Source organism: Heteronotia binoei, chromosome 9 (genome assembly GCF_032191835.1).
Source record: "Heteronotia binoei isolate CCM8104 ecotype False Entrance Well chromosome 9, APGP_CSIRO_Hbin_v1, whole genome shotgun sequence".
NCBI lineage: Eukaryota > Metazoa > Chordata > Lepidosauria > Squamata > Gekkonidae > Heteronotia > Heteronotia binoei.
In genome coordinates this window covers 36882651-36903997 of record NC_083231.1, presented here as the reverse complement: position 1 = coordinate 36903997, position 21347 = coordinate 36882651, and the positions used below count along the sequence as shown (strand labels likewise).

Below are 21347 nucleotides of genomic sequence, written 5' to 3'. Positions count from 1 at the left end.
CACTCTTACCTTCACAGTTCCATTGTTTAACTCTTTACTTCCCTCTTCTTTGACCTGTCCATTTTGCAAGGGCTCAGCTCATGCATTTAAAAAGCCAGTCATCTCTGTAGCATATGCCAATGAAATGTCTACAGTAGGCATTCCACGCCCAAGTCATACAATGTTCCTATACACTGAGACCTTTTGCAAGGGGGAAAAAATTACACAAAGTATGCCTTCACATGAAATGTTCACCTCACTGTTTTTATATACATGATGGAATGGAGGGACATATGCTCATTCCTCTTCTAGCTTTGAAGGGCTGATTATAGATCTGCTTCCAAACTTGACTGTAGATAGAATATGGATCTAGAAATCTGCACAATATGGAGATATTTGAGTTTGCAGAAGAATCTGAAAAGGTTTATTTAAAAAAACTCTGCAAACTAAAAAAAAATGCTGCTAGGGAACCTACAATACTATGTTATGAGATCAAGGTTGATATTATGGGATTGCCAGAGCAAATGAGAAAGGAGAGATAGGGAAACTGTAGACAGTGGGAAGGAAGGAAAATAAATTTCTGCTCCTCTGTGAGTTCCCCCACTTGTAATTGTATAAAGGTAGCCTTGGAGTTGTTTTCACTTCTGTTTGAATGGTGACTGAAGTGCATTCACTGTATTTTAAAAGGTACAGGTGTGTCAGAGGGGTTTCTGTTAAGTGGTACATAGCATTTGAAGAGCCCGTGTAAATACATGCGAAACCCTTTTCCAGCTGCAAAACAACTTAGAAATATTTGCAATTTATCATTTTTACATTACAATACATTGAAAATGACCGCATGTATTTCTCTTTGTCATTTCTACCTAGGCTGGAACGCAGATAAGCCTGGCAGACTTTTCGTTTTCAAATGAGACTTCTACTCTGTGGTATAATTTGTTGGCTTGCAAGCAGGTTCCTGGCAAGAAGAACAAGGAGCCAAAGGAGGGTCCTATATTTGTTCCAGCCAGTCAGTTATCAGGCTCCTTGGACTTGGTGAGCAGTCTATGGTGACTTCTGTGAGATAATTTCTCTACCTAGTAATGTGTTCCCTTTTGCCATTCCTATCAGTTGAATGCCAAGTGACGGTGTCAAGTGGGGTGGGGTGTCATTTTAATGTAACTGGTATCTCAATGAGGGTTTTGTTTTGTTTTACATCAAGAAACATTTAATCATTCCATTTTCCCACATGCATTCTGTGTTTGTATTTGGGTCCCTGTGTTACACTCTATATATTAATAGTATCAGTTCCAAATGGGTTACATTTGTCTAAAACTGCTATTTTTTTCCAGTGAGAACCTTGTCTTTCTGGGCTGCAAATGGTTTGATTGTTATTGCTGTGTTTACTTTTGTTTTAAAATACAGTTTTGTTAAAAAATATTTTTTTAAAAAAAATGTGAATCAACTTTGCTTTTGAACTTCCTATGTGAAATCTGAGGTAATAACAATCATATTGGAAGATTGTGTCACCTCAGGAACTGAATAATTGAATCTGGAGTGGGTTGAAACACTACTCTGTTGTTATCAGTGTGCTTCAGCAGATGTTTTCACAATAAATTTGATCTGAAATGTAGACAGTCTACAGTAGACCTCAGTATAGCACACAAGACTGGCACTGTTCTTTAAGTACACTTTGTCAGTATTCACAAATATTATGGAATAGGTTTTATCAATAGTAATACTTCTCTATTTAAAAAAATACACTGGTCTACTATAATAAGCAGCTTTGCTTTCAAATCTCTGATAGGATGCTGTATCAGCCTTACTAGAAAGAACTTCAGCTGAACTGGAAGCAGTAGAGCAAGAGTTGGCAGAAGAGGAGGAAGAAGAAGAGGAGGAAGAAAAGGAATCACAGGAATCACAGAGTGCTGAACAAGAATGGTAAACTGTGGCTTTGTGGTTAATTTGAGGTATAAAACAGCATTCCATACCACAAAAACAGCATTCCATACCACAAAAACAGCATTCCATACCACAAAACACAGTGAAACAGACCACTGAAATAACCCTCTGCTTGCCATCAGTTACTAAATGGAATAATAAAAAATTGAATGCTTCAGGCACATTGGGAGGTGTGGCCTGGAGATCTATTACAACAACTGATCTCCAGACAACAGAAATCACTTCCCCTGGAGAAAATGGCTGTGTTGGGGGGCATTGCACCCTGCTGAGGTCCATCCCCTCCCCGAACCTCACCATCCCCAGGCTCCACTCCTAAAATCTCCAGGTATTTCCCCACCCAGAGGTGACAATCCTAATCACACATGCTTCAGTTGCAGCAAGGAATTTGCAGCAAGTTTCATGCTTCAGTTGGGACAGGTTCCCCCCACTGCTGAAGAGACAAACCATTTTTTTTTAAAAAAAAACTTGTTTGTTTCTTCAGTGGTGGGGATTGTTGAGAGGAGACTGGTGAACAAAGCATCAGTTGCACAAACAGTTTGCCCTTCATAGTGCACATCACTCTCTGAGCCAGCATGGTGTAGTGGTTAAGAGCAGCGGCCTCTGATCTGGAGAACTGGGTTTATTCCCTACTCCTCCATGTGAAGACCGCTGGGTGACCTTGGGCTAGTCAGTCCTCTCAGACCTCTCTCAGCCCCACCTACCTCATAAAGTCATTGTTGTGGGAAGAGGAAGGGAAGGCGATTGTAAACTGCACTGAGGCTCCTTAAGGGAGAGAAAAGTATAAAACTTTTTCTTCTTCTAGGATTATGATCGGGGGGGGGGGGTTGAGCAGGAATGCACAGGAATGCAGTTCCGGCTGGCTTGGCATCAGGGTGTGTGGCCTAATATGCAAATTAATCCTTGCTGGGCTTTTTCTACAAAAAGCCCTGTGCAAAACAATGGTGATGTCAGGGGGTGTGACCTAATATGCAAATGAGTTTGTTGCTGGGCTTTTTCTACAAAGAAAGCCCTGGTTATAATAAATATGGAGTCTTGATAACTGGTCTCTTTTTAGAGATACTTAGTGTGAATTTCCCCCCTATATTAAGACCAAATGTAGAAATGTGTGGATATTTTTCTCAGTTGGAAAAAAATGCATCTCTGCTCAGGTCAATTGCAAATATGAAGGAATCTGTTCATCCTCTGCCTTCCTTTTATGTGCTGCAATCCCACTCTAACACCCCCCCTTCCTGATTGGAGGGCATTACATCCAAACTAACAAAACTGTGAGTGCCTGCTTGCCTTTCATTCATGCTTTGCAACTCTGGTTTGGAGAGAACATGCAGACCATCTCAAATTTAATTTATGGCTTTTTTTCAAACAGCAGGGGAAGGATGTAGTTGTAGCAAAAGAGACAAGGAAACATACAGTAGTAACACTGATGCTGGGTTTGTTCACTTAGTGCCAAATCATGGGATCACCCCCAGCAGTAGTATCTTTTAGCAGAACGAGTTTCCGTCAATGGAATGGACCTTTTCTCACCTCTCCTGTCCTGCTGCAGCCTAAATGAGGAAGTGTACCTGCATATGAAAGCTCATATCTTGAATAAGTTGGTCTTAAAGGTGTCACTGGACTCAACATTTGTTCTACTGAGCCCCAAAATGTTACTCCTGGGAGGACTAGTCCCTTGGGTTGTCACCCCCCAGTTGGTGGTTCCTATCTGACAGAAGATAATCTAATTTGAGCACCCCTCAGGTGGGAGCAGGGGTTATCCTGATTTCATGGGCTCCTACCACTACCAACCAACTGGCCAGCAGGGGGAAGCCCTGCCCCTAACAGCCGCAACCCAAATCCTCAGTATGATGATGCCACTTCTGCATCACATCAGGGACGTTGCACCGTCCCCCACTCCTGGAAAGCTCCCTCCCACTCCCTGCAGGTGAGGAGGCAAGACCAGCCTGGCAAGTGGCAACCCTAATTGTCTCCCAATAACAGCATAAAGGCTGCGTCAGAGGCCTGCCGTGGAAGGGGGAAATCAATAAAATCACTTGTCCTTTTCCATTAGCAAAAATCTGCTGCTGGATTCAACCTACAGATTTATATTTGAATTGAGTTATACTCTTGGTATGCCAATTGAGAATACAATATGACTTAGTCTGTAATTGCTAATATGTGTTAATGCTCTGAAAGGGAAACATGATGCATTACCGTGTGTGGAAGTTCCAAGTAATGTGTTTATATCAAAATGCCCCAGAGGAGGCAATTTGAAACAGAATGTTTATGTTTTCCTTGGAGAGGATAACTAATATAATACATTCATATGGTGCGGAGTGGAGGGATCAGTGAAATTCTAATCTAGTTCGTGCCAAGATAACATGCCCACAATAATACATCTTTTTGCACAGAGTTCAACTTCCAGCCAGGCTAGCAACTTCCTGTTTTTGCAGGTTTTGCTGGTTCAAGGATAAACTTGAGGTTTGTTTGTTTTTCCCCTCACAGGCTAGGGATGCTGGCAGAGTCATCCAGCAAGACTGTGACTGAAGAAGAGGACCATGTGAAAGGAGCAGAGGGAGGTGCCTGTGCAGAAGATGACAGCTTCTGTTCCCAATTGGTAGAAGTGAATGAAGTCAAGGAGGAAGTAGACGGCAGCCCTGCAGATGTGTGCTGCAATGAGCTAGCAACAGTATCACCCATGCTGGTGAATATTTTAGATTATGTTTCCCTAAAGCACTATGAAGAAAGCTTCATAAACCCATGGCTGTTCCAAGCCCATCAGGGGTGTGTGTTTAAGTTTAAAGCCTTGAAGTTTGTCATGAGGAGTTGGTTTATAGTGTTTGGTGTCATTAACAAATAAGAAAGTCAGCCCAGCTTTTAAAATCTCCACTGTTTTATAACAGGATGCTACTTTTCCTTTGATATACAATAAAAGGAAGAAAAAAGAGAGCCCGAACTCCAGAAAAAAAGCATTCAGCTTTGCTAGTTAACATTTAATGTTTATTTGGTAGATTATTCATGTTTAATAATGAATGTATTAAATATTTAATAGGTTATTTAATGTTTAAGCTATACTTGCATACACGTATATAGTAGAATTTTTTTTTTGTTCTTGCATTTGTTTTGAAGTTTTAATAGTGAGAGTTCTTTAGGGTAATATAGGAAATTTGCATGTACACACACACACAGACACACAAACTCGCCTAGAAATATAACAGTGAGTGGCATCATATCTCCTTCCTACTGGTGCTGCGCTCTCTTCTGTTGGCCTCTCTTGAAGCAATGGCCCGATCTGTTCAGACATCACAGTGAGTCCCAATAACTCTTGCACAGGAATTAGCAGGGCTTTTTTGTAGCAGGAACTCCTTTGCATATTAGGCTACACACCCCTGATGTAGGCCAATCCTCCAAGAGCTTACAGGGTTCTTCTTACAGGGCCTACTGTAAGCTCTTGGAGGATTGGCTATATCAGAGGGATGTGGCCTAATATGCAAAGGAGTTCCTGCTACAAAAAAAGGACCTGGGAATTAGTCAGCTTCCTGGTTTTATTTACCTTGTGGAACTCAAGGTGACTTACAATGTAAATAAAACATTGATTATTTTTAAAAAAAATTAAAACCACTATTTAAAATCTCAATAAGAACTGCTGATAAATAAAAACTAATTAGTGAAATACAGTCCTAAGTAAAACTGCCTTCACTGCCTCCTGAAGATCAAATGTGAGGGGGCCAGGTGCATCTCCCTGTGGAGGTTATAGCATAATCTTGGGCTGAGAGAAAAGTCCCTCTCTCATGTCCCCACAAGACCAGCTTCTTTGATTGGTGAGACAGTCAGTAGGGCCTCTCCCTGGGATCTTAATTAATGGCCAGGAACATATGGGGGAAAATGATCCTTCTGATACTCCAGTTCAAATATAGGGCTTTAAAGGACAAAGTCAACACCTTGAATTGGGTTTGGGATCAGATCAGGAGCCACTACCAGCATAATTCGTGGTGGTTGGCAGTCACAGCAGGCTAGTTGGGGGACCGAGATTCCATCACCAGGCACACAATACATGAGGCCTGAGAACAATGCAACTATCTTCTTTATTATCTTGATAGCTGTGGTTCCAGTCAACCAGCTGCTGCTACAATGTGATAATTTCTTCCTTCTTTTCTGGCCACCCAATGAATGCCATACCATGGCTTTTAAAGCCCACCCCAGCATTGGTTTTCCCCCTTGGAGCCTTGTTCCCAAGTTCCTGTAGATCCACTCAAATCCCCTCATGTCTGAGAGCACGCCCTTTCTTCCCAGCGTTATTAAGACCATTATCTAGCCTTGCCCTAGGAATGCATGTTGGGTCATATCCATCTCACTGGAATGTCTTGTCTTGGGAACCCTTGACTGGGACCTCACACTTGGTACTGGGAAGATACCTGGGCCAATGCACCTGGGGTGCTGATCCCACCGAGCCCCATCTTGTCCTCCTTCCACAATCAGGGTCACGTATTCCCTGTAGCTGGCCCAAACCAGCTGTAATTGAGGCTTCTAAACACTGTTCAAGATAGGGTTTCCAGTTTCCAGGACTCTGGACAGAGGATCCCCCTCTTTCTGGTGCTTCTTCCTGCAGTGATGTCATGCAGAAGTGACATAATGCAGCAACGCTCTGGCTTTGGGGTTTGAGGATGATTTTACCATGGAGTTTTGCTCTCATATCAGAGCATCACCACACATCACCACACAACAGGGGAGGGGGGATGGTTTTGGGATGATACAATGGTGCACTTTATTTCTATGAATTTGGTGTGCAGACTCTTATCTGGAAGAACAAGATTTGATTTCCCACTCCTCCACTTGCAGCTGCTGGAATGGCCTTGAGTCAGCCATAGATCTCACAGAGTTGTCCTTGAAAGGGCAGCTTCTGGGAGAGCTCTCTCAGCCCCACCCACCTCACTGGGTGTCTGTTGTGGGGGAAGATAGATTGTGAGCCGCTCTGAGACTCTGAGATTTGGAGTGCAGGGCAGGATATAAATCCAATGTTGTCATCTTATTATTATCACTACATTGTAATATATAATGAAATAATTATACAACTCACGGCCCGGTTGCTAACAGGCCATGTACCAGTACTGGTTCATGGCCCAGAGGTTGGGGACCCCTGGTATAGAGGTTAGTCTGGGATCGAAAAGATCCAGGTTTGAATCCCTATTCTGCTCTGGAAGCTTGTTGGGCGATACTGGGCCACTCATGCTCTCTTAACTTCACCTGCCTCATAGGGTTGTGAGGATAAAATAGAACAGAGGTGAGAACCATGTATGCTGCCCTGAGGATTCCTTCGTACCACAGCCTGGGTTCAAACTACAGAGTTCCACTAATGGAATGGAGATTCCCCATTTTCTCCCTTCTGCAGCACTCTGTTTCTCATCGAACACTCTGGAATCACATGAAATATATGCTGTGGAGTGCCACAGAGGGGTGGGGGTGCATTCTGCAGAAATCAGGGATTTTCCTTGTGTGAGGAGCCGTACTTTTTGTCTCTTGGGATCCCTGTCACAAACACTTGAGCAGTACCTGGGCACTTTGTTATGTGGTGTCTGGATCCAAAACTTGGCCACAAAAATATTAATAGAAAAAAAGAGGACTCTGTTATGGTATCTTAAGTTAAAATGTGGTTGAGAAGCTTAGAAACATGATCTGCAACCATAGGCAGCTAGCCCCATTAACCTGTCTTTGTTCTGGGGTTTGGGGGCAGGGTTTACAGAAGAATTTCTTTCTTCTCAATCGGTAATTTCATCACCTTCATTTCATCATTGACAAAGCCTATTCCTTTTTAATTTTTTTAGCCTTCACTTCCTCCAAGGAGTGCAGGACACGTGTAGTTCTTCCCCTTCTCAATTTTATCTTGACAAATAATCCTGTGAAGTAGGTTAGGCTGGAAGTGAGTGAGTGATTGACCCATAATTACCCACTGAAGTCCCAACTACACAATAAATTTCCCCAGGGATATCTCCACTGGTCAGGTGGACAGCATATTCTGAAGTTCTATACCCTTCCAGGCATTTGCAAGCCCAATTCACATCTGCACCACAGCCCTGACCTGGATGGCCCAGTCTAGTCCAACTCAGAAGCTAAGCGGGGTCAGCCCTGCTTAGTATTTGGATGGGAGACCACCAGGGAATTTCAGGGACTTGACTCAGAGGCAGGCAATGGCAAACTACCTGTGAACGTCTCTCTCCTTGAAAACTGTAGGGTCACCATGTTGGTACTTTCCACCATGATCACAACACACAAAGAGGGGGTTTAGCCTTCCCCCTCTATGCCATTTTCCCAAGCTGCTGGGGCTGCACTTGTACTGATGAGCTACACATTATGTTTCCCTAGTGGAGCACATAGCCCTGCTGGGGTCATTTCAGGTTAAGAAAATGGCACAAGGGAATGGGCTGACCCCTTCTTTGCTGGGAGCCATGGTTCCAAACTGAATTGGACCTCTGTCATCAGGGAAGTGTGGAATTTCAGACCATGCCTTGCCACCCAGCCAGTGGACTTTTGTGAGGAAAATGTAACATGTAGGCAGGCCCTGAACCTCATAGCTGAGTGGAAGTTTGAGCCTGGTCCATTATGGTCTGAAACTACCCACTATAATTTAATGGCTCTTGGTAGTTCTCCTGAAAAGCGATCTCTATCTAGCAAACCTTAGACCTAACTAACAATTTTAAACAATCAGTAGGACTTAAAAAAAAAAAAAAAGGAAACACGAGCTTTATACATCCTTACACCTTCCAGAGTTTGTTTGTTTGTGTGTGTGTGTTGCACTGAAATAATCAGAAAAGTTGAGATAGGTCAGCATCGGTGTTCTCTCTAAACTGAGTTAGTGTGAGCTAGCTCACAGTTTTTTAGCTTTCGGCTCACACATTTTTGTCTTAGGTCAGGAAGGATGACCCCAGAGCAAACTAATTGGTGGCTTGGTGCCAGTAGCTCACCAAGCAGAATTTTTGTTCACAAAACTCCACGGTTTAGAGGGAGCATTGGACAACATATGGTGCTGGTTTTAGTAACTTAAAAGGAGTATGATCCTACTTCTAAACATCCCTGCTTGTTTTCATAAGTGGAAAGACAAGGGCGTTGAAATGACTTGTGCCTCTTCTTAAGTGGTTTGTGACAAGCTAGGATGAAAATCAAGCCTGGGATGGGGGCGCTAGGGCTTTGGGGTTTTTTAACTTTAAAAAATGTACATGACTCCTCAACAGGTCGACAAAGAAACTAACACGGAGGGTGAGAGTGTGGTTGTCCGGCCCAAGGACAGAGCCAGCCTGAAGTCTCAGCAGCAGCATCCCTTTGTCAGGAACAGCATGATTGTCCGCTCACAAACCTTCTCTCCAGGCGAGCGGAACCAGTATATCTGTAGGGTAAGATAAAGAGCGCTCTCCGCAAGGTCCTATTATCTAAAGACTCATTTAACTTCTTTGGCAATGGCACATTGGAGGCAGAGTCATATACTGGGAAACCCATCTATCACTGCTAAAGAGTGGTAAATTGCCGTTTTCATCTAAGATAGCATGTGGAAACGGTACATGACAAATCCTTTCGCAAAATGCTGTTTATATGCTGGAATTTACTCCTTTGCAGTGAGCTTGTATAAGCAAATGGCTGTTTGAACACTTTAATTCCCTAAATTAATTCGGCCCTTTGATCTCTCAAACTGTTCTAGTAAAAACTGTTCATAAGCGATGTGTTGCTTCTCTGTGATTTCCAGCCACATATAATTTTTAGATTAACGTCTGTAGTGTGAAAATGACACTTCCTGCGCAGGTACTTCTCAGAACTATCTTTTCTGGAAGGAGCTTCACACAGCCACTGCTGCAGAGCAATTTTGTTTACTGTCCTTTAGCTCAAAGTCAAGATCTTACAAGGGACAGAGTCATGTTCATATGGGGCATCTTCAAAAAAAATCCATTGCCTGATGCATTCTCATGAGAGGCTTATATTCTGCCCATCAGGGATAGAATTGTATGAATAATCCCTTCACCTCCCGATATTTTGAATCCATTAACTTGCTTTAAACTTTGTTCATAATAAAAACAAATCTGGTCTATTCTCAGGTCCATGCACTCCACTGTTCCTAGTTATCTAGAGAGGCAAGACTGCCTTGTTTTAAAGAAACCTCAGTTTGTGTGATATCCAAATTTGAGCGCTTTAACTAATTGCTATTTGTTTCCTGCCTGAAAACCAGGAATCAAAACTAGAATTAAACTGTGGCAAACCAAACAAACCAAAAACAGCAGTGCCTGAATTCAGGAGACACAGCAAACTGACATTTCTCAGGAGGAAACCTGGGTTATATTTGTGGAAGAGGAGGAGGGACTGGAGGAAGTGTGCATGAACCTGAGAGGAAGACAGCATAAATCCTTCCTCCCTTGCATTTAGTGTATAGAAGGGTATAATGCTGATTAGGATTCAATTCTTAGCTTTCTTTCTGTTGGTTGTGACTTTTGGGGGTGCTGAATGAAAACAGCAGTGATCTTTGTGTCACAGCATCATCTGTTGACATATTTGGTTTTTTTAATATATTGCTACTGAACGAGGTATCCTCTGATATAATAGGCCAGGGGAAATGACTTCACAAGAGCTGTGGATTTCTAGGCAAGTTATGCTCACTTCCTTCATGTACAGTGCCCTCCTCTGTTTCCAGTTTCTTGATCCCATCTGGAAAGTCTGAACAAGGAGGAATATGGCTGGGATGTATAAGCAGGAGGGTTTTTTGTAGAAAAAGCCCAGCAGGAACTAATTTGCATATTAGGCCACACCTCCTCGAGTCCATCAGCCGGAACTGCATTCCTGTGCGTTCTTGCTCAGAAAAAGCCCTGTGTATAAATAATATGGGGTTGTACTCCTCTATGTCTCCCCCTATAATGCTTCAGGGTGAGCAAAGGGCAGAGAAAGGCCTGAAAAATTCTTTATTGCCATGTGTCAAAGGAACAGTAAGGGTTTTTTAATGTTGAAAAGCCCTATTTCTGCCTTGGTTGTGCTTCTTTTTCTCTTGTTCAATTCAAGATCAAACTTTTGCATGTATCCCCCCCCCCCCTTCCTCTCATGGTTTCCATGTGAGATTGGTGTCTGTTGCACTTCTTGAGAGCTTTCTGAATAGGGTGTCATTTGGGAGTATGTAAAAAACCTTCTATACCAAGATGGATAGGTGGGTTAGTTGTTCTGTTCCTAATAAACCTAGGTAAGCTGCTACAAATCTTCCCAACTTGCCACTAGGAACTCACAAATAGTTTTACTATTCTTTTTTATTCTTTATTACCCATTTTCCTATAACAGTGCAATTGGAAGCTCAGTTTCTGATTCCACTTGTACCTCCTCACTTGTGTAAGTGACATTTAAGTACTAACATATGGACATTACTATCGATGATCACTTAACAGCTCGCTTCCTGTGGTAGGAAAACTAATGTCTCTTTGGGGACAGAGAAGCCTAGATTACACAGCTATTTCTCAGATGCTAATGCCATCAGCATATTTTAAGGCTCAGGGCTCATTAATTATTGAAAATTTTGTAGTATAATTTTTGTAAATAAGGTTCCTTAATACGTCTTCCAGAAGAACTTAAAATCATGTCTTTTATGTAGTCTCCTTTTATATTTTTAATTTTTAAAAAAAATATATGGCATCTTCATTATACAACAAAACAAAATAGCCTCATAAGAATTCACATCCTTTCACACAATGTGTATTAACCCAACTAACATATGACAGAAAAGGGGATGAAAGAAAGGAGGGGGGGATAGGAAAGAGTAGGAAGTAGTAAACAGAAGGAGAGAGATTTACAGTTCAAAGAATTCCAGAAACCCAGATAATATTAAATTTATTGAAGTGTCATGCCTCTTAAATGTTGTATATGCCAGGTCTTAAAGGTTCCTTAATTTTGAAATATGATGAAGTTGCCTCTTTCCAATGTTGTAAAGGATAACCACTGCTGCCATTAAGACTCCACAATCCTTGTTTTATAAAGCCATCTTTCATGAAGACAGCATTTGTGTAAAGATTTAATTGACAGAAGGAAAAGTTAAGACTGAGTCAAAGAAAAAGTTGATTCATTTGTACTCCAGCTCTCACCAAAATGGGGCAGTGCCTGGACAAGACCATAACATGTTGCTTGTGTCGGTGAAAACGTGTTCCCAGCAAATATGATATTCAGTAATCCTAGACTGATGAAATCTATCAGTTTCTGAGCTCATTGAATTCATTGGTTTTTTTTCATTGAATTCATTGTTATCTTAAGGGTGAAAAGACATTTTGATGGGCTTTTAGGGTTCCATTGAAATGGCTGTATTATACTCAGTCCGACCTCAGCATTTCCTTTATGTTTATCAAGGAAAGAGTATGATATCCTTGGTCCCCATGTGTTTGTTTTCTAGATTTCAGTATGTACTTTCTTAATCTATGGTTTTAGTTGCTTTCTGGATCTGATTATACTCTGGGTAGCACTGGAACATAATAACATGTAAAATAAGGGTTTTTTTCTGTAGGACTGTGAATCATGATGACTTAGAAAGGATGTGGACATGAACCATTGAGAGAACTGTTGTTTTGCTTCTGCTTTTTTCACAAGGGTTTCCTTTAAAGAAACTGAGGCTTAAACTTTAAAACAAAAAGACAATAAGGCAGTTGTTGGTAGCTTCTGAATAGTGTTTTCTAACATCATAGAATCACAGTACATGTCTCTCCCCCCTGCCCTGGTATAAAAATTAGTTGTAACTGAATTGCAATAAAAAAAACTTGTGATAAATAGCTGATAAGACAATGACAGCACGTACTGAGATGGTCCCTGCTTTTCTCCTACCACTCCCCTGAGCAAAGTTTGAAGCCTTCTATGGGAGGAAGAGCCACTTAAATTGCAGGAATGCTCTTTACACTGGAGGAGGACACCTTGGAGGATGGTTGGATCAAGCCTGTTATAGTTACTCTTGGTATCGTTAATTCAGGATAATTTCCCATGGGTAGCTGTGTTAGTGTGTAGTAGTAGAACAAAATTCGAGTCCAGTAGCATCTTAAAGACCAACAACATTTCCTAGGGTGTAAAATAACTGACAGAGTGAACTTTGAAAGCTCACAGAAGCTTATATCCTGGGTCTTTAAGGTGTTAGTGAATTCAAATTTTGTTTAACTTTAGGAGGAGGAATTCTTTTTACAATCCATCCACTTCATGTTATGAATCCTGCCTGTTTCATTGACAGCTGAATCGGAGTGACAGTGACAGCTCAACACTGGCCAAAAAGTCCCTCTTTGTGAGAAATGCCACAGAACGGCGGAGCTTGAGAATCAAAAGGGTATGTGTTGTTTTACTGAGCTGGTGCTACAGACCTTTGCATTTCATTTCATACACTTTTTTTGATTGGTGGGTTTTAGCTGCAGGATCAGGAAAGTTTCATGTTAAAATAACCTTATATGAATTAACCAATTTTTAACTGTTCCACAGCAGGTAAAACTTAGAATGACCCTGCACATTCAGAAGTATCATTTTGGAATCTCTCTTCTCTCTGGCATGGTAGTTTGTCCAGTGCAGGAAGTTTTCTTTAAATTGGGGAATATTCAGTCTCCCACTAACTCATAATTTATAACAGAAGCCTTTTAAACTCAGTCTTGTTTAAAACTTGATGTTCTTGAAGGAACTTTACTCCTCTCTCCTCCTCTCCCAACTCCAATAATGCTCGAGTTGTTTATTTTACCTTCTCCGTCCCTTATGCTCAGATCTGGGAAACAGTGAATGGAAATAGATGGTTATAGGGGACAGACATGGCCCTAGGCATCCCAGATGACATGGAACAGCTGTGAGGTGGCTGTGGCAGAGCACTTGGTAGGGCACATAATCCTTTCCCTGACAACTGTTCTTTGCCTGGAACCATGCCCCCTGTGGTATGTCACTTCAGATATGTGGCCAGTACTTATCTAGGAAATTCCCAGCTGGGAATGAGGGTTGCAGAGTAAAATGATGGTTCAGTTCTGTTTCTCTTCTGCAGAGTGCACTCTTCCGCGACTTTGTAGCTATTCATCTGCAGCCAGAGTCCCCAGATCTACCTCAGCCACCTAATGATTTATTTTATTTTATTAACCATCTGCCTTTCTTACTTGAGACTCATGGCAAATGATACATCCACCCAGTATCCAGTTTCTCATTAGAAATCACTCTTGGTTTATGAAGGACTTGAGATTCTTCAGGAATGAAAAAGATCTCTTGGCAATGGAAAAGTGTGCAACTACTAAATATTGAAGGGATATTTGAAGAGCACAGTGGATAGACACTATGGCTGAAATGATGTAGAAAAACAAATTGTGCTGAACCTCTATGACAGAAAATAAGAAAGCTCATAACTTTTTAAAAGTATGTTGCTATAATGGGAAAGATAAGACATGTGGAATTCGTTGATAATTCAGAATGGTCTAGGGCTAAAAGTCGCTGCAATGATCGACTGCTAATGTGGATTACCCTGTGATGCTTCAAATACTGTCCACTTTGTGAAAAACTTCAAAATCAATGGCCTTATGGCAATTACAGTGCCATCCTAAGCAGAGTAACACTCTTCTAAGTCCACTGAAGTCAGTGGGTTTAAGAAGGTATAATTCTGTTTGGGATTGCATTGTTACTGTAATAACAACTTTACTGTCAACCCTACAGTAAATATAATCTTCTGGACATACGTTATGTGGTTTGGACCCCATCTAGAATTTCAGTAGTCAAGGGCAGGCAATTTTCATGATATTCTGCCTTCTCTGTTGGTCCAACACACACACGCACCTTGAAATGTTATCCCTGTGGGACAGGGGATCCCCCCAAAAAATAACTTCAGGGGGATCTAAGGACTTCTACAGGAGGGGGGGGATCAGCAAAAATCACTCCTTTCCTTGCACCCATGGAAATTCTAGGCAGACTCGAAGCCATCATGTAGAGAAAAAGTATTGAGGCATACTATAAAGAAGCATATTGGTGCCACACGGGGTTGTGTCTTTTGGGGGCTTTCAATGTATCATAGTAATTTTTATTTCTTGGAATTCCTGAAAACTTTAGCCTACTTGCCAGCCTAACATGCGAAGAGCAACACAAGAGCGCCCTGTCCGTACCTCCCTTGACTTGGAGCTGGATCTCCAGGCTTCTCGGACCCGACAGAGCCGCCTGAATGATGAACTGCAAACTCTACGTGAACTTAAAATGAAACTTGAGGACATGAAAGCCAGAGGGCAGACAGAGCTTCCTCCATGTGTGCTGGAGGACGAAAGATTCCAAAAGCTCTTGAAACAAGCTGAAAAGCAGGTATGAAACAGAAATCTTCCCACATCTCTAAATCAGAATTGTAGAACTGGAAGGGCCCCAGGGTCATCTAGTCCATTCCCCTGCATAGTGAAGGAGATTCAAAAATACCTTCCCCACACATCTCCTGTTCCATGCCCAGAAAATAGCAAAAAAACCTTCTGATCCCTGGCCTGGAGAAAAATTGCTGCCTGACCCTAAAGTGGCGATCAGCATTTCCCTAAGCATGTAAAAAAGGGCCATGAGAACTAAGTACGGATGCAACTCTTCCTGCTCTCCCTCTCGTGATCTGCCTAAGTTCACAGAATCAGCATTGTTGTCAGATTGTTATCTAGCCTCTGTTTAAAAACCTACAAAGAAAGAGAGTCCACCACCTCCCTAGGAAGCCTGTTCCACTGAGAAACCACTCTGTCAGAAAGTTCTTTCTAATATTTAACTGAAAACTCTTTTGATTTAATTTCAACTCATTGAAAGGATTATGGAAAAGAACCCACATGCAAAATTTCACTATCTATAGCAGCTACATTAATTTCACTCTGAATGGTCCATGTTTGTGAAGTTGTAGAACCTGAAGCTCAGAGATACAGCTTTATTTCCAGGGAACCATGAATGGAATGAGTTCATGGAATAGTTCTGTCTCTCTGGCCCTACAAAGCTGTTCTTGAGGATTGGTGGAAGGATCCTTGGAAACAGTGAATCTTTGGGATTTGCTTACTTGGTCACCATCCTAAGACCAGGACATGAGCTATAAATACACTTGCTTTTAGTTCATTTTTTGGTAAGGGAATGGAACTATGAAATGGCCCCATCTCTGGTTTTGAACAAGGAGGTAGTTGGGATTTTTTTGAAAAATAAATATTGATCTTTACCTCACTGTGTCCATCATTTAAAGACAATTTATGGATTTTTAATAAATATTTTAAAACTTAGATTGCCATCTTTTACTTATAAAATTTGTTTGAAAAAAATATTGGTATAATAACAGTTATAATTGACATATAATTGACATATACTGTATTTGTCCACATTAGGAATGCGCACAAACTGGGAAAATGGTGGTTCATGGTTAGTTTGATTACACAAACCAATGGTTCATGGTCTGTTTAATTTCCTGAACTGGTTCATGGCTTGTTTGGTTTGGGAGGTGGTAAAACAGCCCCTTTATGAGTTATAGATGCCAAACTCACAGGACTTCTTCAGAAGGCTCTCCTCCACCAGCCCTCCAAGTTTGGCGAAGATTGGATTTGGGATATCTGAGTTACAGCCCCCAGGAAAACAGGTGTCCTCAGGAAAGCTCAGCTCTAGCTTCATGTTCAGTCTCTGAAACCACAGAAAGAAACACCTTCCCAGCCGGAAGATGTGTTTAAAAAATTAGCCCAGAGTGTGTGGGGGAAAGTAGTCCCTTCCCTAAATCAGCCATGCAGTAGGAAACTGAATTAACTCTTCTCTCTGTGCTTCAAAGTGAAAGCAGCTGAATCAAGGTGTGGTATTATATTGGTATATAGGTGTGGTATTATACTGCTCTCATAGAACAGAATGGAAGCCCTGTGGTTGGCTCCCAGAGCTGCCACTTGAGCTACAGACAACTGCTTTGGGTGTTTTTAGGCTCTCCGCAACTCCATTCCCAACGCTGCCTGTGGTTGGCTCCCAGAGCTGCCACTTGAGCTACAGACAACTGCTTTGGGTGTTTTTAGGCTCTCCGCAACTCCATTCCCAACGCTGCCTAGGAATTAATTGAATCGGCGCCAGGCTGTCTGAAGAAAAACCTCAAAAATGAACCAAACAAACCACCATGGAAAAAATGTAGTTCATTTTTTGGCTCAGGAATGATGTAACAAAATGAACCAGATCTAAACAAACCACGAATTGGACCAGTTCATGCTCAAACTGCAGCTCATTTCTAAGTTCATGCCCATCCCTAATCCACAGCAAAACTAAAAACTCAAAATACTTAGTGGATTGAATCCAAGAATTCTCTTTTGCTAAGCAAGGAGTTTTCTTCCATTGAAAGGAGCTTTCTTTTGATGAAGAAGCCATCCTCTATCGGAAGAACTCACTTAGCTAGACCCCTTGGATCTAACCCATAATCTTTTACTAGAACCACTTTTTACTGGTATAGGCCTTTAAACTTCACTGGCCTTTAAACTTAACAAAGCTCTTTAGTAGACTTTAAAAAAATTATTTGCAATCCAAATTTGCAAAATTCCATGCCAGCAGCAATGGATTCAATAAAAGAGTGCCTTTCTTATTTTTCAAATGCTATTCATAGACTTAAATTAAAATCTTTGAGGTCACTGGGATTTTGCATTCACTTCACTGATATTTAAAAGAAGTCCAGACTATTTGTCTCTCTCCCATTATCTCCCATATATTAGGAAAAGCTTTCTATTTCTGCTTCCTATTTTTTTCCTTTCATCTCTAAAACCTATTTTAAATATTAAAGTTCTAAAGTATATATTTTATTCTTAATATAAATCTGAGAGCACAGAAATTTCATTTGAAGAGCTGGATTTAGCATCTATTTTAAGCATATAAAATACTTCTTTCATTGTTAAAGCCCATGTAATGCCACAAATCTTCAAAAGCCTGTATGTGTCCTTGGTGTAATATGTTTGCTCCACAAACCAGATCTGTGTCTATTATGGAAGTCAGGTGTCCATTAGAACTGCAAAAGTCAGTGGACACTTCAGGGCCTTTGGTGCGCTAATGTAAAAAAAAAAAAATTCAGGGAGAAAATGAAACACACTTTATTAACACAATGGGCAAGCATTTTATAAAAGCTGATCAGCAACACATGATACAGATAGAATCTGATTTTAAGAGCTAAGGGACAGTGGGCATTCTTCCTTTGAGTTTTCAGACACTTTACTGTGCAATGTGTGAATGCTGTCTGGTTATAAACATGGGTTATGCCTTGAATCCAGTGGAGCACGTGTCTGTGGACAGGAGTATTTCAGCCCATGGAGGATGAATCTCTCCTCCTTGCTCTTGCTGCAGCCCCAAATAGCCCCCGAAATGTTGTTTTTAAAGGACCTCTTTCTTTCAGGAACAGCACTGCGGGGGGGGGGGGGGGAGTTCATTTTCGCAGCAATGGAGGAGGAGGCAAGAAAGTTGTGCTCCACAGGTAGAAATTGTCTGCAGAAACATTCCACTGTATCCAAATCCATACCTTCTTTTTAACTCATCCTAAAGGAAACCCTTGTGCATGAAAAAAGGGACTGAACTCTACATCACTGCATGCAGAATCTTGGTTAAAGGGCTTTCCAGCCTTCTCTTAGCTTCTACATGTACGCGCCAGCAAAGCTTCTTTCTGGGTATGTAAACATGGTATGCATAGGGCCTAGTGAATGAATTAAGAACCTTTTGAAAAGAGACGCAAGGCTGCATGGAACCATTTTCAGCCGAAGTTCGTTTTAGTCATTGTGCCACCAGGGGTTCTCATTTTCTAACCTGAACAATGCACTGCTTCCAGCTGCAGCACTGTACACTTCTCCTCTTCTTGCAAGTTCACACTGAGCCCCATTATTGCATTCTGTTGTAGAAATTTTGCCTGATGGGCTTAAATAGGTACTCTTCCTTCCCAGCCTTCCCGAGTCCTCTATCATATTGTCAATTGCTACATGGTAGCTGTAATTTTGTTCCCTCAACAGGCTGAACAATCAAAGGAGGAAAAAAACCAGGGTTTAAGTGCTGAAAAATTGATGAGGAAAGCGTCAAAGGATGTGTGCCGGTTGCGAGAGCAGAGCCAGAAGGTGCCGCTACAAGTGCAGTCATTTCGGTAAGGAGAGCTCTGATCTTTTGGAACTTAGACAATCTGTGAGAATTTCTAGGTTAGCCAATCAGGCCTAAAAAATCAGCCTCAGGGAAGCACATGGATCAGGGCTGCAGCAGTGAGGAAGGAGAGTTAAACCCTTCCTCTTGTAGGAGTGCCAGTCTCCAGGTGGTAGCTGGAGATCTTTGGGATTGCAATCTCCAGGAGGCACAAGTGTATTTGCCTAGAGGAAATAACCACTTGGGAAGGTTTATTCCCATTGAAGTCCTTCCTCAAAATCTGCCTTCCTCAGGCTCCACTACCCCAAATGTCCAGGTATCTTCCAGCCTGGAGCTGGAAACGCCTATCCCCTTCCACCATTTCCTTTAGTGACACTGCGTCCCTATCAGTTGCATATGTGCCTTGGTTAGGAAAAAGACAGGCATGTATATTTGTGCCTCTCTGTAATGTACTGAGTGACGAACCGTATTGAAGGCAACATGCTTTATTAGCGAGTACTTCACAAGGCAAAACAACGCAGGCTGGGTCCCGATTATATACATACCCTGGAACAACCCTCAGTCTGGCCTGGTCCAATCCTGGCCAGTTAAACTTCCCGCCACAGATCTTGATTCGCGGAGCGTATTTGCGGAGCTACATCCGGGGACCAGTGGACTTCCACTGGTCACCTCCGTAGCGTCCACTGTGTTGTAATTTCGGGACTGAAATGCAAGACACAGCACTCCTCCCCCCCCCCCCCAGTTCAAGACACGAAGTCTTTCAAGTAGGCTGGCGCCCTGAGTTCCTGGGTCGACCTCCTCGGGGTTATTTTGGGGAGTTGGAGCAGCCGCCGTGGCTGGCGGTGGAGGTTGAAGCTGCGGGAATCACTTCCAACCACTTGGTGTATGCATCAACTAGGATAAAGAATATTTGGCCCTGGTATGGTAGGTGTAACTGGGACCACGGCCTCCTGTTGGACTCCCAGCGGTGGACAGTGGCACTGTGAGGATCAGGTCGGGACCCTTGGCAGGGTTGGCACCTTCGAACCCACCCTTCTATCTCCTCGTCCATCCCCGGCCACCATACATAGCTACGTACCAGGGCCTTCATACGCACTATCCCTGGGTGTATTTCGTGTAGGGCTTCCAGGGGTCTCTCTGGTAGAGTTTCTATAAGCATCACATGGTGGGCAGGGGCGGGATCCGGGTCCATAGAGAGCAGCGGCAGTCGGCTGAGGGCGTCCACGTGTCCCATAGCTTTGCCGGGGCATTGGATCAGGGCATATGTGTACGAGTTGAGGAACTGGTTCCACCGCAGGACGCGCTGTGACAGAATTTGCGGTGTCTGGCGGTCTGGGGCAAGGAGGCCCAGTAGCGGCTTATGGTTTGTGGCGATCATAAAACACCTACCATACAGGTAGTCATTGAATTTATGCACACCCGCCACTATTGCCAAGGCCTCCTTGTCTATCTGGGCATAGTTGCGCTCCGCGGGGGTCAGGGTTCTCGAATAATAGGCCACGGGAACCTCCCTCCCATCCAGGAGTTGGTGCCCCAGAACGGCGCCCACCCCGTACGGGGAAGCATCGCAAGTCAGAATCACTGGTAAGGATTCGTCAAAATGGTGGAGCACATCATTGGAAACTAGGAGGTCCTTGACTGCCTGAAAAGCGGCGGCCTGCTTCTTTCCCCAGACCCATGGACATTTTTATCGAGGAGCCTATGAAGGGGTTCTGCGATGGCCGCTTTGTGGGGCAAAAATGAATGTTAAAAATTTAATAATCCCAAGAAACTTTGTAACTCCATCTTGCACATGGGGGCTGGGACATGGACAATAGCCCTGGTCTTGTCGGCCGTCAGGTGGATTCCCACGGCGTCTACTGCAAACCCCAAGAACTCTACCCTCGACACCCCGAGGGAGCACTTCTCCCGCTTTACTTTAAGTCTTGCCGCCTGGAAACACTGTCTTTGTTCTGTACTGTGGCTGATAGCCACCCAGAGATCTCATCAACTAGGGAACTAGTGAGCAGGGACTGAGCAGGGCTGCTACTGAACTTCATGGCCCCACTGTTTTGACTTAAGCTTTATTTCATTTTCACTTTTCCCTTGTGGGAAGTGAGCATGCAAGTTGTCCTTTTCATGCTATTTTCAATATTTCTGTACAAGAATGGGAGTGATAACAAAGAATCTTAATGTGTGTGTGTGGGCAGTATTATAAAACATGCTCATGAATCAGCATACAAGACACAGAATTAGTATCAATGGGAAACTACAGAATTTCCTGACCACTGTAGATATTCAGTCTATGAAATGCTGATTTTGACATTGATGCGTAAGCAATCTAGCTGTTTGTTGGTACAGTGGAAGTGGATAAACTTTCTTCTGATACACTATTTCTTCTACCATTAAGCATTTTCACTGGG

The 21347-nt window shown here is 42.5% G+C and overlaps 1 protein-coding gene across 1 annotated transcript in view; it reads left to right on the top strand.

The window, feature by feature from the left end:
* The window catches only part of WWC2 (WW and C2 domain containing 2), a 194262-nt gene that overhangs the window by 167624 nt on the left and 5291 nt on the right, over positions 1-21347 (top strand). Inside the window, exons 16-22 of the mRNA XM_060246480.1 lie at positions 847-1011; positions 1763-1896; positions 4396-4594; positions 9117-9275; positions 13106-13198; positions 14935-15177; positions 18825-18952. Coding sequence (XP_060102463.1) covers positions 847-1011; positions 1763-1896; positions 4396-4594; positions 9117-9275; positions 13106-13198; positions 14935-15177; positions 18825-18952 — 1121 coding nt within the window. The remainder of the gene's footprint in view (positions 1-846; positions 1012-1762; positions 1897-4395; positions 4595-9116; positions 9276-13105; positions 13199-14934; positions 15178-18824; positions 18953-21347) is intronic.